The sequence below is a fragment of the Varanus komodoensis genome, unplaced genomic scaffold (genome assembly GCF_004798865.1).
Source record: "Varanus komodoensis strain SLA01 unplaced genomic scaffold, ASM479886v1 scaffold15, whole genome shotgun sequence".
Classification (NCBI taxonomy): domain Eukaryota; kingdom Metazoa; phylum Chordata; class Lepidosauria; order Squamata; family Varanidae; genus Varanus; species Varanus komodoensis.
In genome coordinates, this window is record NW_025335440.1 from 29,112,940 (window position 1) to 29,129,838 (window position 16,899).

Below are 16,899 nucleotides of genomic sequence, written 5' to 3' on the forward strand. Positions count from 1 at the left end.
TGATGATTTTTTACTAGCCTTATTCACCAGGATTTCTATCCTTATGCTATGAGGATGTGCAGTGTCTCTTTCTGCCTCACATTAAGGCCAATCATGCGGCTGCTACTCTGCCAAGTTCAGGAGAATGGGGAGCATACTAATCATGACCAACCATCTCATCAGAACACAGCATGAAGCTCAGTGAATCCCAGTGGATTTTAAATCAACCAGGAGTGCAGGTCTAATGATTATGTCACTTCAAATATAGAAACGGAATAGGCCTACGTGAATGCCCACGTTATCACTTCCTTGAAATTTGATTCCAGGAGTCACTACAGCATTGCTACCTGGCTGCTTTCCAGGGTTGGGTATTAAGAGATAACAATATTCCTGCTCCTGAGAAGGTGAGATGTAATAGCCTTTTGAAGTAAGGATTGTGATAGCATGCTAATAATACAGAAATGGTAATTTCTAACAGTTTAGTAAAGCACAAGATAATCAACTCTTTTTGATCTGCCAGTAAACTTTAAAATTCTCTTCAGTTTGGCATCTGGAGAGGGGGAAAGAACCACCTGAAACCCTGTACAATACATTTAAAGAGCTGCTACAAGAAATAGCCATGAAAGGAATTTCTAAAGTGGAATTCAGTTTCTTCTTATGCAACTTGCCTTACTTTACTCTTTGGCCTTTCCAGATGAACAGAAAAGCTTCTATATCATAGCTTTGGAAGGGAAATTACAATATTACTCTGACTTTAATGAAGTAATCCTAGAAGTGAAACAAATTTCTTATCTTAAGAATAAAAGTCAATATTGTAATTTAAATTCAGTTTTAAATCTGGCTTTTAAATGTTGTAGTTCAATTTTGTGATGCTTCTACTGGTAAGCTGTGTTATACTGTATTTTATGTGCTGCCATGAATTGCCCAAAATTGCAATTGTGAGCTTCAGAAATGAAATTATGTATTTAATAATAAAGGACCCACTTTGTCTTTCGGTCAGTCCAAGGTATTCACAAAGCTCTCCTTCAGCAGTGTATTTTGAACACATCCATTTTCTTTCTGTTAGCTTTCTGTACTGCCCAGTTTTCACTCCTCACCCATACATAGCGATCAGAAATATAATTGTGTAGATGATCTTGGCTTTGATTTCCAGGGAAACATTCTTACATTTATTGATCTTTTCTCATTCCTGTATTGCCACTAGAGTTGCAATGCAGCCTACTGGAATCCTTCCCTCTTCAGTTCACAAAGTCTTCTCAAACTCAACTCTAAGAAAGTGAGCCAAGCCAAAAGGAAGTTTATGCATACTCATGGAACCCTCATTGTACAACTGGTGACCTTCTTCTGCATCAACATGTGTGGCATGAACAAAAGCATCATGTGCAGTGGCCTGGCAGGGCTTGATTCCTGGAGAATATTCGGCCAGAATTCACAGAGTCAAGCCCATGGAATCCAACAGATTCTCTTTCCACAATTGGATTCTTCACACACCTCTAATTACTGCCCTTCCTAGTACCAGCCTTCTTCAAACATCTTGGCTTCAGTCTCCATTTGAATTGATAATTGAGCCAAGAATGGAAGGAAAATCTTCAAATTTAAAGAAACCCCTATCCAATTAAGAGAGCATTCCAATCCAGACAGAATTTTGTTAATGCTACAATATTGTAGGAAGAGGTCCTTGACCAAGCTCAGCAGCATCACAGAGTGTCAACTGAGTTCGCAAAGGCCAACTTTACTACCACTACAAACTTTGCTTCCACTACAAACACAGCTTTTTACAGGTCACATTAGTTACATCTGGACTCTTCCTGAAACACAAACAAACAAGAAAGAAGAAACTTGGTATCACAAACAGTTACCACATGGTGACTTTTCCTGTGTCTTACATCTGGAGATTTCAAGGTACTAACTGTACTAACAGCAAAAAATCCCTGCCCCCACCACCACCTTAATCTTTCGAGTTCATTGAAAGATCCTTGGCCTTGTTATCCTTGGCTTCTTGATAACCTTTAAGCTAATTTTCTTCCACACAAGGTATGCAAAACCTTTCACAATTTCAATGTATTCAGTGTTGCCCTTGAAATTATGTAATTCTTTCCACAGTCATGTTTTTATTTTCTTAATGTTAAACTACAGTTCTGCTTTTGCACTTTCTTCTTTCACTTTCATTAGGAGTCCTTTCAGTTCATTGCTGCTATTTACCAGTAATGTGGTATCATCTGCATATCTTAAATTGATGTCTCTTCTGCAATTTCCATCTCTTCCTCTGATCCTAACCTGGTGTTTGGGGTACAAATTGAACAGATAGGGAGAAAAAATCCACCCATGACCTAGCCTTTGCCTACAAGAAGATGCAACTGACCAGCTATCTGAGAGGGATGGTTTAACTTGGAATCCTGCACCAAGCAGAGAGTTGGACCTGATGGCCCTCTGGCCTCTTCCAGCTCTACTATGATGCTATGAAACCAGTCTGATTCTCCATATTCTGTCCTAACCATTACTTCATGCCCATGTTACAGGATACACATTAGGATAATCAAGTGCTGAGACACACCCATTTCTTTCAGAACCATCCATAGCTTCTCATGACCCACAGAGTCAAAGGCTTTGCTATAGTATCTAAAATACAGACACATCTATTTCTGAAATTCTTCTGCTCCAGTAGCCTAGTTATATTTGTGATACAATCTCAGATGTCTATTCCTTTTGGAATGCACCTTCAATGCCAGGCATTTTTCACTCCATTTTCAAGAAAATTCTTTGCTGCAACTTCCTGAGCATCACTTTGTTTGCATGGGAAATGGCCCTATAGTTGCTGCACTCTTTTCTTAGTCCCCATTTCTTGGAAATTGGAATGTATATTGAAGGTTTCCACTCTATGGACCATTGTTTGCTCTCCATATTTATTGACATATCCTTGTTAATAATGATAATAATTGTGAATATTGACTGTGTTTAAAGAATACAATAAACCATGGTTTAGCCCAGTGTGAACAAGATGTGGCAAGACTTTGTTCTCCTGCATTGCCAGGAGAAAAGGGTTATGTTTTTGATTAACTGTGATTTGTTATATTATTAGAACAAGAAAGTGTTGCTAAAATGAGTAAAGTTGATTTGAAATAGAATTAGTTGAATCTGTTTATTTCGATTTCTCTCCATTTCTTGTATTTCCAAAATTAAATTTCATTTGAACTGACTGCTAAGGGGTTTTTCTTTTTAAAGCTTACATAAAAAATCATGTGTATCTTTCTGGTTGCTGCAGTACAGCACAAACTTTTATAAAATTATCACAGATGGTAACCCTTTCCCATACAACAATTTAAAAAGCATCTCTTATCCTGGAAACCATATCTCCTCCCATGTCCTAAGTGACAGGAGCAGAGCAGCATTTGGATTGCAACATAAAAACAGGTACAAAAATCCCTTTGGAGTAACTGCTTTGGCTGAAAACATTTTATTATTTTAAATGTAAATGCTTCATCTTGCAGCAGTACTCTAGAGTGCCTCAGGAAAATTACAAACAAAGCAAAACACTTTCAAAATGAACTACTGCAGACAAAATTCTTTAAACTATCTTTTAGTTCTGGAAATGTCATTCTGGATGAACCTCCATGCTTCTGATGTGACAAGTTCAGGTCTAGAATATCTTCCTAACAATATGGAACTCTAAAAGCTGGGTAAATGCATTTGGTAGAGGAGAATTTTGCCAATATCCCTGTTGTAGCAACCTGATTCTATCCTCCAGGTAATATGCCAATCCTGTAGCCATTTATGTAAGTTACCGGCTGCCTTGCCTACTGAATTCCTATTCATGTTCCCATTCTGCTACTGTTTGTCTGTGTCCTTCATGCTTCCCAAGGGAAGTTAGGCTGTTCCCCTGGTTTGGCTATTTAGAGAACACGTGCCATTCTCTAATGGCACAAGGAGACTGTGTGATTACTAGGGTCAAATGTGCCTCAAGGGATTCTCTGGAGTTTGTAGAGATGTATGCTCCTATTTGCCATGGCTTGTTGTTGCTGACTGTTGCATATAAGAGTAAAATGTCATGCAGTAAAAATGTCGTAAAATCAGTCATACAACATCAATGCAACACAAACAAAAAAGGCAATGAACACACAGACCATGTTAACCAGTTAAAATGTCTGGACAAACAAAATGGTTCTGAGCCAGTGCCAAAAAGTCTGCCTTGGTCGCCCTGTAGGATGACCTGTGCAGGGAGAGAGACAGGGGGAGTGTGTCCCTGTTGGTTCTCCTGGACCTCTCAGCAGCTTTCAATACCATCGACCATGGTATCCTTCTGGATAGGCTTGCGGGATTGGGAGTTGGGGGCACTGCTCTGCGGTGGTTCCGCTCTAATCTCAATGGCTGATTCCAGAAGGTGGTGCTGGGGGACTATGGCTCTGCGCCATGGCAGTTATGCCATGGAGTTCCGCAGGGGTCCATTTTGTCCGCCTTGCTGTTCAACATCTACATGAAACCGCTGGGAGAGGTCATTAGGAGGTGTGGGCTGTGGAATCATCAGTATGCTGATGATACCCAGCTCTACCTCTCATTTTCAACCAATCCAGGTAAGGCAGTGGCTGTACTGAACTCGTGCCTGGCCGAGGTAATGGGTTGGATGAGGGCCAATAAACTGAAGCTCAATCCAGACAAGACAGAGGTCCTGTTGGTAGGTGGTTCGGGCTTCGGGGTGGGGCACCTGGACCTTGTCCTGAATGGGGTTGCACTCCCTCTTAGGGACAAGGTTTGCAGCTTGGGAGTACTCCTCGACCCTGAGCTGTCATTAGAAGGTCAGGTGACAGCGGTGGCAAGGAGTGCTTTCCTTCGACTTCGGTTGATCCATCAGCTGCGTCCCTACCTGGAGAACGATTGCCTGGCAACAGTGGCACATGCACTGGTAACTTCCCGATTAGACTTCTGTAACGCGCTCTACATGGGGCTACCCTTGAAGACGGTCCGGATACTTCAATTGGTGCAAAACAGAGCTGCCAGGTTGCTGACGGGGACTGGGCATTGTTTTCATATAACCCCAGTTCTCCGTCAGCTTCACTGGCTCCCCATTGAAGTCTGGCCCCATTCAAGGTGTTGGTTATCACCTATAAAGCCCTCAACGGCTTGGGACCTGGTTATCTAAAGGAACGCTTGTGTCCATATATGCCCTCCCGCCCCTTGAGATCGGCAGCAGAGGCCCTTCCCCGGGAACCCTCCACGAAGGATATTAGGAGGGTGAGTACCTGGAGGAGGGCCTTCTCTGTGGTGGCGCCCCACCTATGGAATGCGCTCCCCAGAGAGGTCCGCCTGGCGCCGTTGTTATTTGTTTTTCGGCGCCAGGCCAAGACCTTTTTATTTAAAAGTTATTTTAATTGTTAATTTATGAATTGTATTTATTGGGTTTTTATGTACATGCCGAGATGTTTCCGGTTTTTTAACTCTAATTATATAACTGTTTATTTATGTTTATTTATTAAGGTTGTAAGCCGCCCCAAGGCTTTTTGCGAATGGGGCGGCATAAAAATGGTTTAAATAAATAAATAAATAAAGAAGTGTTAAATGTGGGTTCCACTTACATTTCTATAGAACCATGGGGGACTTGCAGCTGGGGAACCAGCAGTACAAAGGGTGCCTTTTGCATTGTGACCTAATGTGCCCAGGCTATTTGGAGAACTTCACTTGCCCATCTTAGGTTGGGTCTGATTGAAATAGGAAGAGAAGCTTTTTCAGATACTTAGGCTTTTAAAGGTAAACATCAGCACCTTGATTGGGCTTAGAAGCAAAGAGGCTGACAGTGCAACACCTTCAGAATCGATGTAATGTGCTTTTGCCAGGTTTCTGGTGGCCACCTTCTCCAGCTGGCCTTCAAGGAAAGCCCCACATATAACTCATTAATCTAATCAGGACTGTGTCTGACCATGAACAAGCTCAAGCAAGTGAACGGTGCTCCAAGTCGCTGAGACTACCCGGGACATAGAAACATAGAAGCAGAGCGAGTCAGAAGGGGCCTCCTGGGCCATCTAGCCTGACCCCTGGCTCCACTCATGACATGCCCACCATGTGCCTGTGTAGCCTTGAGTAACAAAGCTGGATTAAAGTGTAGTACAAAGCTATGCACCTGCGTCCCTGTCTTTGCCTAATGAGATCTGTACAGGCTTCGATCAAAGTTTGCTGCACCGCTCACTTTCTGGTTGTTCAAGACAGACACAAGTCAGGATACTTGAACTAGTGCAAGACTATGGTTAGGCTGGGAAGGAGGATGCCGATCCTTTGACCACGCCCACCCCTTTGCAAGTTTGAAAACTGTCAAGTGCAGCTAACAAGCTGGGAAGAACAATTCTGCCATTTGGTGGGCATCTCTGTAGTTTAAAAAAACTCCCGTAATATGTTGCCAAGATTATTTTCAAAAGCATAAGTATTATGCATGTAAAACACTTTTCTACACTGTAATTTTGTCTGATTCCTAATACTCAGATGTTTTACTATTATGACATATCTGTGAAGTGGAAAAGGATTTGTAATACACAACTGAGCACAGCAAGACTCCAGTTTAAAATCAAGTCTCCACCAACAAGTGCTGCCAGAATTTGTAGCCAAGCAACAGTTTTAATATGGACTTAAATCTCATTTATACCATGCTGCTGTCCATTTATATGCTAATATTTATGATATAATAATTTCTTTATGGCTTTTGTAACTATCCCCTATAAGAGATCTCCTCTTTTTAAAATAAAAACAGGACATAGCAAAGGGAATAGGAATGCAATACAAATGAAGTAAAATGCTGTCAACTGGAGCAGTCTATCAGTGTATAATTAAAATCAAATGCAAATTAGCATCAAAAGTTGGACATTAATGCTTCACTGCAGAAACCATTAGTACTGTTATGGGAAAACCTGTTGACTTCATTCTTATGAGATCACTGAGGATGATAAAGAAAGCAGCAGATTTAATAGCCTTTCCTGTTTTTAATTAATTTGGGCTTCATCCAGCCAAAGTTAATAGCCTTTATGTCCTCCTGATTTCAGTGAGATTTAAGTGCTTTCAACCCTTTTAAGGCTATAGTCCTATACAACCTTATACCCAAGGGGACTTCCTTCTGAGTAGACATGTGCAGGGTTGCACGGGAATCCTGCTTTTAATTTGAGGCAACTGAAAAGTTCCAAGTGAAATATTCCATTAAAAGAAAGCCTCCTTTAAACGTCTGCTAAAAACTCCTCTTCAACCAAGACACCCACATTGCACATTATGGAAACCAGAAAAAACAAGAGTCTAATTGCATGGAGAGCTTTGGCAGACAGCAGGGACTCTGCTGCAGATGGTTACTCTCTGCGTGTGGAGGATGATGTGAAGATGGGGAAGGGACAAGTGTGTTTAGCTCAGCTCATCCTGTACGCACACAGACTCAATACATTTCAAGTGCTATGGAAGGGTTCAGTGGGACCCTTATACATATAGACTAACATGTGGAAGTAACCATCTGAGCAGGCCTTCTGCCTCTCCACCTTTCTTGATCCTACTGCTTGAATTGACCTGATACCACAGGAGTTCTTGGATGGGCAGCTGCCAGAGTAATTTTAGCAGCCTTTAATGAAACTACCAAACAGCTGGTCAGCTAGAGGGATAGGGGAGACCTTCCTCTTTGAATATCCCTGAGCAATATCTGTTAAATTTGTTAGAAGTGTCTGAATAAGCAGGCTGATCTTAGAAAGTGAAGAGCTTTGCAAACCTTACTGATCATGAGTGATCATGCCCAGAATTATTAAAAAGCAGACCAAACCAAGCAAGGTTTCCAGCAGATGAAATCAGAATTACTACGGAAGCAACTTAACAAATATGCCGCACCTTTATATACAGAACAACCCTGGGCTTAAAAGAAAACCCTTTTCCTTTCAAGGAACTACATAATTCTGCTTCTGCTCTCAATCTTACCGTCACAACAATAACCTCATGAGCTAGGTTGGGCTGAGAATCTGTGACTGACCCAAAGTCACTCAGTCAGCTTCATGGCTGCATGGGGACTAGAAAACAGATCTCCTGAGTTCCCATCCTAGGGCTCCTATCAATTTGCTGAGGAGCTTTTGAGTCCTTAACACAAACAGATGACAGCTCCTACCTTTTCAACAGATTGCCAACAGTCTGCATATGAAGCATACAGGTTAACATGAACAAACAACATTGTGATGTCACTTACAAAAAAAAAATCCAAATAATTCTTGTTGCTCATTTTTTTACACAATCTATTTTCTGCAATCAGTAGTGAACATATGCTTAAGATGGATTAAAATATAGTAAGATGTTTGTTGGCATTCAAATAGCATGAATGTTATTTTTTGCTGAAGATAGACAAAAGCATGATTTCAGGAAACCTTGGGATTTAGTTGTGCTTCGCAAAAGAACTATGTAAAAAAGAGAGAATAGTTATTGGCTATTATTTCTCAGGTGAAATAAGGGTAACCTTTTAGTCTGCAATAAGCAGTTGTTCAAATATTCAAATATTTCACAGAATCTAGTCCCCCTTGTGGTGAACTGTTCGACTACAAGTGGCAGCTTCTCCGTGAAGTACCGTCAAGGTCTGGACTGCTTCTACTCACACAGGCAGGCCTGATCCTCCTGGAGAGAAAGGAGCGTAAAGGGGTTCCTAACAGCAGCCTAGTGTGCGCATAACTTGAATAGCCACAAGAGCAGGACTGTGCTCATGGGATACTATCCAAAGTTAGTCTTACTTAGAGAAGACACACTAAAATGAATGATACTTAAGTCAGTCATTGTTTACTTAAGTCCCATTCACTTCAGTGGGCCTACTCTACATAAGACTAACAACGGCTGCTACCCTTGGAGTTATACTCCTGGGCTAGCTCTGCCCCGGCCACATCCGTTGAGCATGGAATACATGCTGAAGTTTAAATAGGAAAGGCAACTCATCAGCAGCTGCTTGCACTTTGGGGTGCCACACAAATTCATCCTCCTACATGATTGGTTGCCCAAATTTCAGGGAGTCCTGATGCTAAGCATCTGCTTCTGAATAGTTTTTTTAAGATCATTTTTTAATTGTGAAACAAAATAAAAGCAAAACAATGCAAAAAGCAAAAACTTCTGCTCTGTGTATACTGGATGACACAAAGTCTTATAAAGAAGAGCTTGTCTAAATCAGCTAACTGTTGAAGGAACAGTGCAGTTAAAGCTTCTCTTATTCTTAAGTTTTGGCAATGTCCATGGCAGCTACTTTTGGAGAAAGAATATGAATAAACTTTGTTGTGAAAAGCTCTTCAATATTTACTAATGTACACATTCTTCTTAATGACCTACCTGCTTCTGGAAACTCAATGCAAAGTCAATGTAAATGGATTTTGACAGCCAAACGACTGACAATACTGGAAGGACAAAGACCACCTACAATAACACAATGGAAGAAGACTTAATAATGTTTCAACTTTTGAACAGGTGGTCTTTAGGTGTAGATAGATAAATACATCAATATCTTGTCTGTCTTGGTTGGAGCCTGTGCATTGCTATGCACCATATACTGATATATTGTGTTTTATAGAAAATTTTGGGTGTATGGACACCAGTTGTTGGGATACATGGGCAGGAAAGCGCTACTGCACTCATAGTCCTCTTTGTGGGGGCCACTGGTTGTCTATCATGCAAACACAATGTTGGACAAGAAGCATCCTTGGAATGAACCAGCATGGATCCCCATATGTTTATATGTCTCTAACTTTTTCTATTTTGTGATTAAACTGCTTCTCTCTGCATTGCACCACAAACACGAAGCAGCACACCCAAAACCTTCCCCTTTCTGCATTCCGGCAGGTCAGCCACTATCTTGTCTTTCATGGAAGGGAGATAAAGTTTTAGTTAGGATATATTTGCTACAGATGAAAGACACACAGGAAGACTGAAGAGCTTACTGCAATCATTATGGAAATTACCCTTCATTATGGAAGGATGCTTGAAGCTTTCATGTGTGACATTTCATCTTATATTTAATAGGTATGAAAGTAAAGGTTTAATCTGGTCTTTCAGGTAGACCTGTTCAGGGCACAACAGTGCCGGATATCTAAATTTCTTAATAGCCATTTGAAGCTTTACAACCAAATTTCTCTTTCAGTTTTTGTTACTCCTGGGAGGACAGAGATCTTTGAATAGTTCAATACCCAATAGGGCCCTTGAAAGCAGTTACACACATATGGATGGATGATCACTAAGAGTTCTTCTGTGAAGAACATTTTAAGATGCTGTCCAATAGCAGACAAGTCCAGAACCAGCCTGCCTCCATAGCAGCCTACCTGAGCCATAACATTAGCATCCAAGGCCTTCCTCTCTGGATGCTAAACTCTTTCTAAATAACAGATTAGTGAAACCTAGGTTAGAGCCTTTTCAGTGGTGGCTACACAACTGGGGAATGTTTCTCCAGGAAATTCTACCAAGCTCCTCCTGCTTTCTGCTTTTATTGAAGACATTTTCATTTAACAAAGCATTTATCAATAAATTTCTGTGTGTATTTCTATACATTACTATGCATAAGAGAGCACTCTGTATTATTTTCATCTGGCCTTCTCCAACCTGTTGGCCACTACTGATGCTGGTAGATACTTTCAGCATTTCGAATTTCAGTCACCATAGCCAACAATCAGGAATGCTAGAAATCGGAAAACACAAGGCTGTGGAATGCTGTTGAAAAGCAATTCTATTGTCTCGCATGTGTGCATACTGATGGGAGAGAAATTAATTCAATTTGTATTTTAATGTATTAGGAAACTCTTCTGAAAAACAGCTCATGAATTTTCACCTAATTTTAAAAAATTAGCAAAGTTTGGGACAAATTGAACTTAACACTCCAAGTTCATCATGAACCAAACTTAAGAAAAAAAGAAGAATTTGTTAATTTTTGTAACAAAATTGACAAATTCATTCCTAGTTTCAGTATCAACTGTTTTGGAAAAATATGGCTAAAGGTGGAGTACAAATTACTTAAGCTTTGCTATGTCCATGTTCACAGTGTCCCTATTGATTGGTTGTGAATCCATCTCCTCTATATTGCACACCAGTAAGCCCAGAACAACTACCTTAAAGAGGAAATCAAGCTAAGGGAAAATTGCTCATTGCTCAGAGCAACTTGGGGCAAAACAACACTTCCAGTTATCCATATTTTTGGAAATAGCTCCACTTGCTCCAGCTGCAGTCTCCAACTGAAATGTAGCCTCTGATATAAAGATTACCTGAGGCCTGAAATACAACAATCCACACAAGGAGAAAGTACTGGATCAGTGAAAACAACTCATTGTGAACATTTTCCTCTTTTCCCCTTCTGTTTGGCCTCTGAGCCACTCGAAGCATTCTTCACATGGATCTCTCTGTCCAATACAGGTCCTTTTGTTGGGCAAGGGAGAGCTTTGTTAAGAAGTTGCCACAGAAAGTACCGATATCCCTCTCAGAGAGCTTTAATAAGAATGTAGGAATTACATACCTTCCTTATTGATAGCCACCAGCTGACAAGTGGCTTGGACTGAACTTGGCTCCTGGGACATTTCTATGCATGGGCCCATGGAGCATGGAGATACCAAAGTGGAAGCTATGCTTACTGAGATATCTCTGTGTGAGATTACTTTGTGCTTTTGGTTTACTGGCCCTTGACACATATAGCATGGCAGATCTAGTGAAAATTTTAAGATCGGGCTAAATTTCTGCTCGTGTGGATTTAATGTCTTGAAATGCAAAGCTGTCAGAACCATGCTAGAAGGCTCATTGATCTAATTTGGTATCAAATACCTTTAAATATTTGAATCATGTTCCAGAAGATGATGAACTAGAAAGAAGTCTTCTTGGATGTGATTTTCTCGCTTCAGACACAAGTGTCAGAGATACATAGCATAAAAGAGGAGAAGCTTTGCTATTAGGTAACCAAGATTCTTCAAATCTTCCAGTGTTATTATACTTCAAGGCTGTTAATCCTAGCAAATAACTTTTGCCTTCTGTGAGGTTTCTTTGGCACCTTCCCCCTATTAATAAAGAAAGGGGTTCCCCCCCCACCCCCCAGTTTCAGAAATTACAGATGGTAGCCATACAAGTTCTGACTGAACAAAACAATTCTAACTCCCAAGCAAAAAATCAATTTGAGAAAAGCAATTTATATTTTTCTCAGAGAGATTGTAGTTTTTGATTGCAATATTAAAAAATAAAATTGCTTTCCTGCTGGCTGTGGCTTTCCAATGTATTTTATCTATTTTGATATAAAAAACTGACTAAATTTTATTTTTAAATAAAGCAGTGTGATGAAAACTTCTTTCACCAACACAGTATTGTGGAAGATAATGTCTCAATAAAAAAGAAAGTTGCTGCTGTCATGTTTGCCTAAGTCATGCAAAAAAAAAAAAAAAAAAAAATTCCCTACCTAGGCAGTACATCAACCTTTCTAGTGACAGAAATACTCAAAGTTCAAGTCCCCATGCTGTCTTCGTTTTGCCACTCTTTGAATATCATGCACCTACAAATGAAGCAGGCTCCTAATAACTTAAATTAATTAGCACAGTTCTTAATAGTTGGAACCTATAGACTAAAGCTGGCTTGTTTCAAACTATAGGTAACTTTATCCATAGGTTGCCAGTTCAGATACAAAGCAAGGAGTAAAGATTATCCAACTCTTCCTTGTAGGAAAGGGGATCGGGGAGCATTCAAGTCTGAGGCTTGCTCAAGTTCATCCTCATTTAAAGCAGGCCAATATTCAATACCTTCAATTGCAATGAAGAATGTATTAACATTCTTGGAATGCCATATCAAATTGTCATTCTTTATCTAAGAAAGTGAGTAGAAGTGGGAAAAGATATACCCCTGAAGTAGCTGGCACTTATGGAAGCGTCTTTGCACACAGGCGACAGCTGATCATAAACCATGCTGTTATCATAAACCATGACAGTAGACAGGCAAAACTAACAGATCCAAAAATATGCTTGCCATATTAACCAACTGGCAGTCCCTTGGATGCCTGTGTGTGTAGGGCACATAACTGACATGTATAACTTCTGGCAGAACGGCACTTACAGGAATGTATGTGAGGATTTAAATTGTATCCATCCAGGGCACATTGTCTACACACAGTAGAAATGGATGAGAAATTAGCTGAGTTCTCATTTTCATGAAAAGTGAACCAAACTTGTACTTCCCACATGAACAGGAATATAGTGCAATATTGGCACTTTCTAGAATTTTGCAATGCAGTCTACATTTTTTTGAAATGTGCACACAAATTCATATAATGGGGACAATCCATATGCTATGGACACTGCATATATTTGAGGAAAGTATTGTATTTGATAAAAAAAATCTTACAAAAATATGTACAGAGAAATGTGAATACAAAAATTCTAATTTTGGAGCAAGTGTGTAAAATGTGTACTTTTAGATAACCTCACACAAAAATATATACGAATTTCATGTAGAGTTTAAAAAATTGCAAACAGATGATGAAATAGGCTGGAACAAACTCAGTTTAGGAAAATTGAGAAACTGCATGGAATTTGATAGTTTCATCTAACACAGTGTAGGTATAAGTTGGTCTGGTGGACTGAGTACTGTTTTTAATAATTACTCTTGTAACAGTTATGTTTTTATTTCAATTTAATATACTATTTTATTGTTTTAAATTGGCGCTTCAAGCTGCTTTGAGTGTCATTCTTTGGTACTCAAGAAAGCTGGGGTACAAATAAAGAGGAATGACAGATTTTCTAGTGTCCATCTACATCTTATTCATTCTTTGGAGTGGATGGGAAACTGCTGCAAACAAGAGGTTTGTTTGCTTGTTTGTTTGGAGTGTTCACAGAACACTTTAGGGCACAATCCCATTTATGTTTAAACAGGAAAAAAAATCCTACAACTCCTGGCATTCTCCATGACTGGGTGGGAATGCTGTGAATTGTAGGACTTGATTTTTGTCTAAACATGCATAAAACTGCACCCTTATTGCAATATAAACAATATCTCTGTATTCTTTTCCAAGGATGCTTCTAGCCTCCAAAACTGCAGTAGTACATTTGAGAACTGAAAAATGCTAAAGCTTGGAACCACGGAAGCAAGTCCAGATTCTCTGGATCTCAACTTCTATAATTACTTTATAATTAGAGTTATATTTTTCAGGGACTGATTCAGCCTATAGTACTTTATTCTGGAAACATTCCTTGCCTATGATAGTTCTACTGGTAAGTATCTAATGAGTTGAAGAAACAAATATCTAAAGGAGCCTAACATCATAAATGACTTTCTTACAAGAGCTAATTTACATTTGGTATGAATGCAAATAATGTATGAAGTATCTGCTATAGTTAGATTCAACTGCTATGTCACATAGGCTCTATTGAGAAAATTACCCCTTTAATAACCTCTATTTCCACCTTTGCTAATCTGTTCATCAGACGTCTTACTGTTTGAATCAGACAACAGTACACTGTAAGCCAGAAAGAGAAAATGTAGAAAACACTCTGGGACAGAGTCGTGTTTCCCATAATGATTTTCTAGCTTAAAAATAGATTAAAGTATTTGAAACACATAGGCTGTGTCTGGTTGTTTGTCTACAGCTTAAAGAGGAGTGAATCTGTCAATCTCAATTTCACTTATTTTTGAGCTGCTAAGAGTATTCTACATTTCCACATTAGACTGTGTTTTTTTTAGACTGCATGAAAATTCCAACATAATTTGGTGCATACTTTCCAAAATATATGCATTTTGTGCACACTTTTAAAAATATATACATTATTTACAACTTATTTTTCCATTGAATAGCAACTTTTTGGTACATAGTTTTCTAAATATGTGCTTTATTGGCAAACTGCACATCAACCTGCTTTTTCTGCTATGGCTAAGATTTCTTTAAATGTTCTTGGAAAAATTTAATAAAATATGTTTGCAACAATATGTATATTTCAATAGATAATGCAAATTATTGAAAGAGGAGAAAATTTCATTGATGCATCTCTTTATGAACATTTTACAGCTGTTACCTTTCACTTGGGACAAAGGCAATCTTTACCTACTGTAGTTAATCAGGAGTACCTCTTAAAAATATACCAGCCCATTGCAATGTAAAGCAAATAAAGGTGAAGAATGCAGCCTCAGGCTGCAGCCCTGGACTCTCCCAGCAGGGCTGCTGGCTTTACCACCTAACCATCCCTCTCTCCCAGCTGGCTTAGCCTCTGCACTAGTCCCCTTGTCAACTTGTCAGCTGTTTCCTCCTGGCTGATGTTGGCAATGAGTGGGCGGAGGTACTGCTGAAAGTAGCTCCGTCAGTCCTGTGACAAGGCCTGCCTACAAGATTGCCTGCTGCGGACTCAATGGGCAACTGCTTACACCTGGCCTGAGCTGCAACAGGACTATTTCTGCCACCCCTATCCAAAATTCAGATATGGTAGGAGTAAGAACATTACAAACACAAATTTAGAAGCATACAGATAATTAGAGTGGAAAGAAACCTCAAACATGTGTATATACAAGCAACCATGGTATCTACCTTATTCCCATAGACAGTTTCTAAGATCCAACTTTACTTCCTGGTGTACTGAAGTCACCAGCCCAGTGCATACTGGGTCCTTTCTGCAGCATGAAAGTCATAAACCTGGAGAAGGAAAAAGAACCCATGTGAAAGAAAGATAATGGTCCCAGAAAGCATGCTGGAGCACATGTCTGAAATGAGCAGGCATTCAAAAGAAAAGCAGCTTTCTTTGTCTGGCTAACTTGTAATTTACTCAGAGAACATAGAATATCAATGCAAGACATATGGTGTTCTTTCTGCCTACTGTTATGGGCCACAAACACAGCAGTGTGTGTCAGCTCTGTAGCCTTGCTTCTAACAGTTACACATGCACAAAGTTTTTATGCATTGAACATTCACCTAAAATTTTTACTCAGTGCTTAAAGCATCCTGAGGTGCCTCAAGCAGTTGGGTTGCTAAGACCACTGTAAAATTGTTGTACTACCCTCTCTATTATTGAAGAGAGCAAAACAGCAATTGGTACATTTGGCTAAAAGTGACAAAATGTCACAGCCACTTATGTGTGAAAAGCACACTCTTTACCAAGAACATTGTACACAGCAGCAAATGCACTTAGCTCACTGAACCGTTGAGTAAGCTCATCAGTCCATTGCATAACTACATAAAATGAAAGGACTTTTCCTCGAATAAGAGCTGCTCATGTTCTCAAACAGATTTGTCCTTTAGTCCACAACTATTCCAATCTTCTTGTGCCCCTTTCTAAATCAAGAAAGTATACAGTACATGCCATTTCCCCCCAGTGTGGGGCTCTCCAGATGTGTTGGGCTGCATGCAACTTCCATCATTCCCACCCAGTGATGGTCAATGGCCATGCTGGCCAGGAATCACCACAGCGGAGACAGTCCGACACGTCTGGAAGGCACAAAGTGGGAAAAGGCTGGTGGACAGTTTTATGTTACTTCTAACAGAGTGAAGGTATGGCATCCTACTTAATGGTTCTTACATGGCCTAATACCACTGGATTGCCTGCTTGCAGCCTTTGTGCGGTTGAACACAACAATATGGATTGCATGGCTTGAGCTGCAAGAACCACATGGTCTGAAAATGGAACAGAGCCGAGGGCAGACATCAGACTTGCAGAATCTGCTTTCTTCTGGTGTGTTTTTCTTTTCTTTTTTCTTTTAACCAGAACCTTATGAACCTTATAATCCTGGTACAAATCACATCTACACAGAAGTAAAAAGTTCTCAGGTCAGTAATTTGTTTTGGATAGCAGAACGCAATCCTTTCAAACAAAAAACCACTCCTGGTTACTACAAGTTTTCCACATGAGCAGTATAATTTAGGGTGGGAGTCACTTTATTGCTGATATCATTAATCAAATGAAATTTTTGCAAATTACCCAATGAGCTACCAATAGATCCAGAATTAGCTTTTTGTCCCCT

General features: G+C 39.8%; 1 protein-coding gene across 1 annotated transcript in view; it reads right to left on the reverse strand.

Moving 5' to 3' along the window:
• CALCR (calcitonin receptor) overlaps positions 1–15,571 on the reverse strand; it is a 105,429-nt gene extending 89,858 nt beyond the window's left edge. Inside the window, exon 1 of the mRNA XM_044425266.1 lies at positions 15,473–15,571. Coding sequence (XP_044281201.1) covers positions 15,473–15,483 — 11 coding nt within the window. The 5' untranslated portion in view covers positions 15,484–15,571. The remainder of the gene's footprint in view (positions 1–15,472) is intronic.
• Between the last annotated feature and the right edge of the window lie 1,328 nt (positions 15,572–16,899).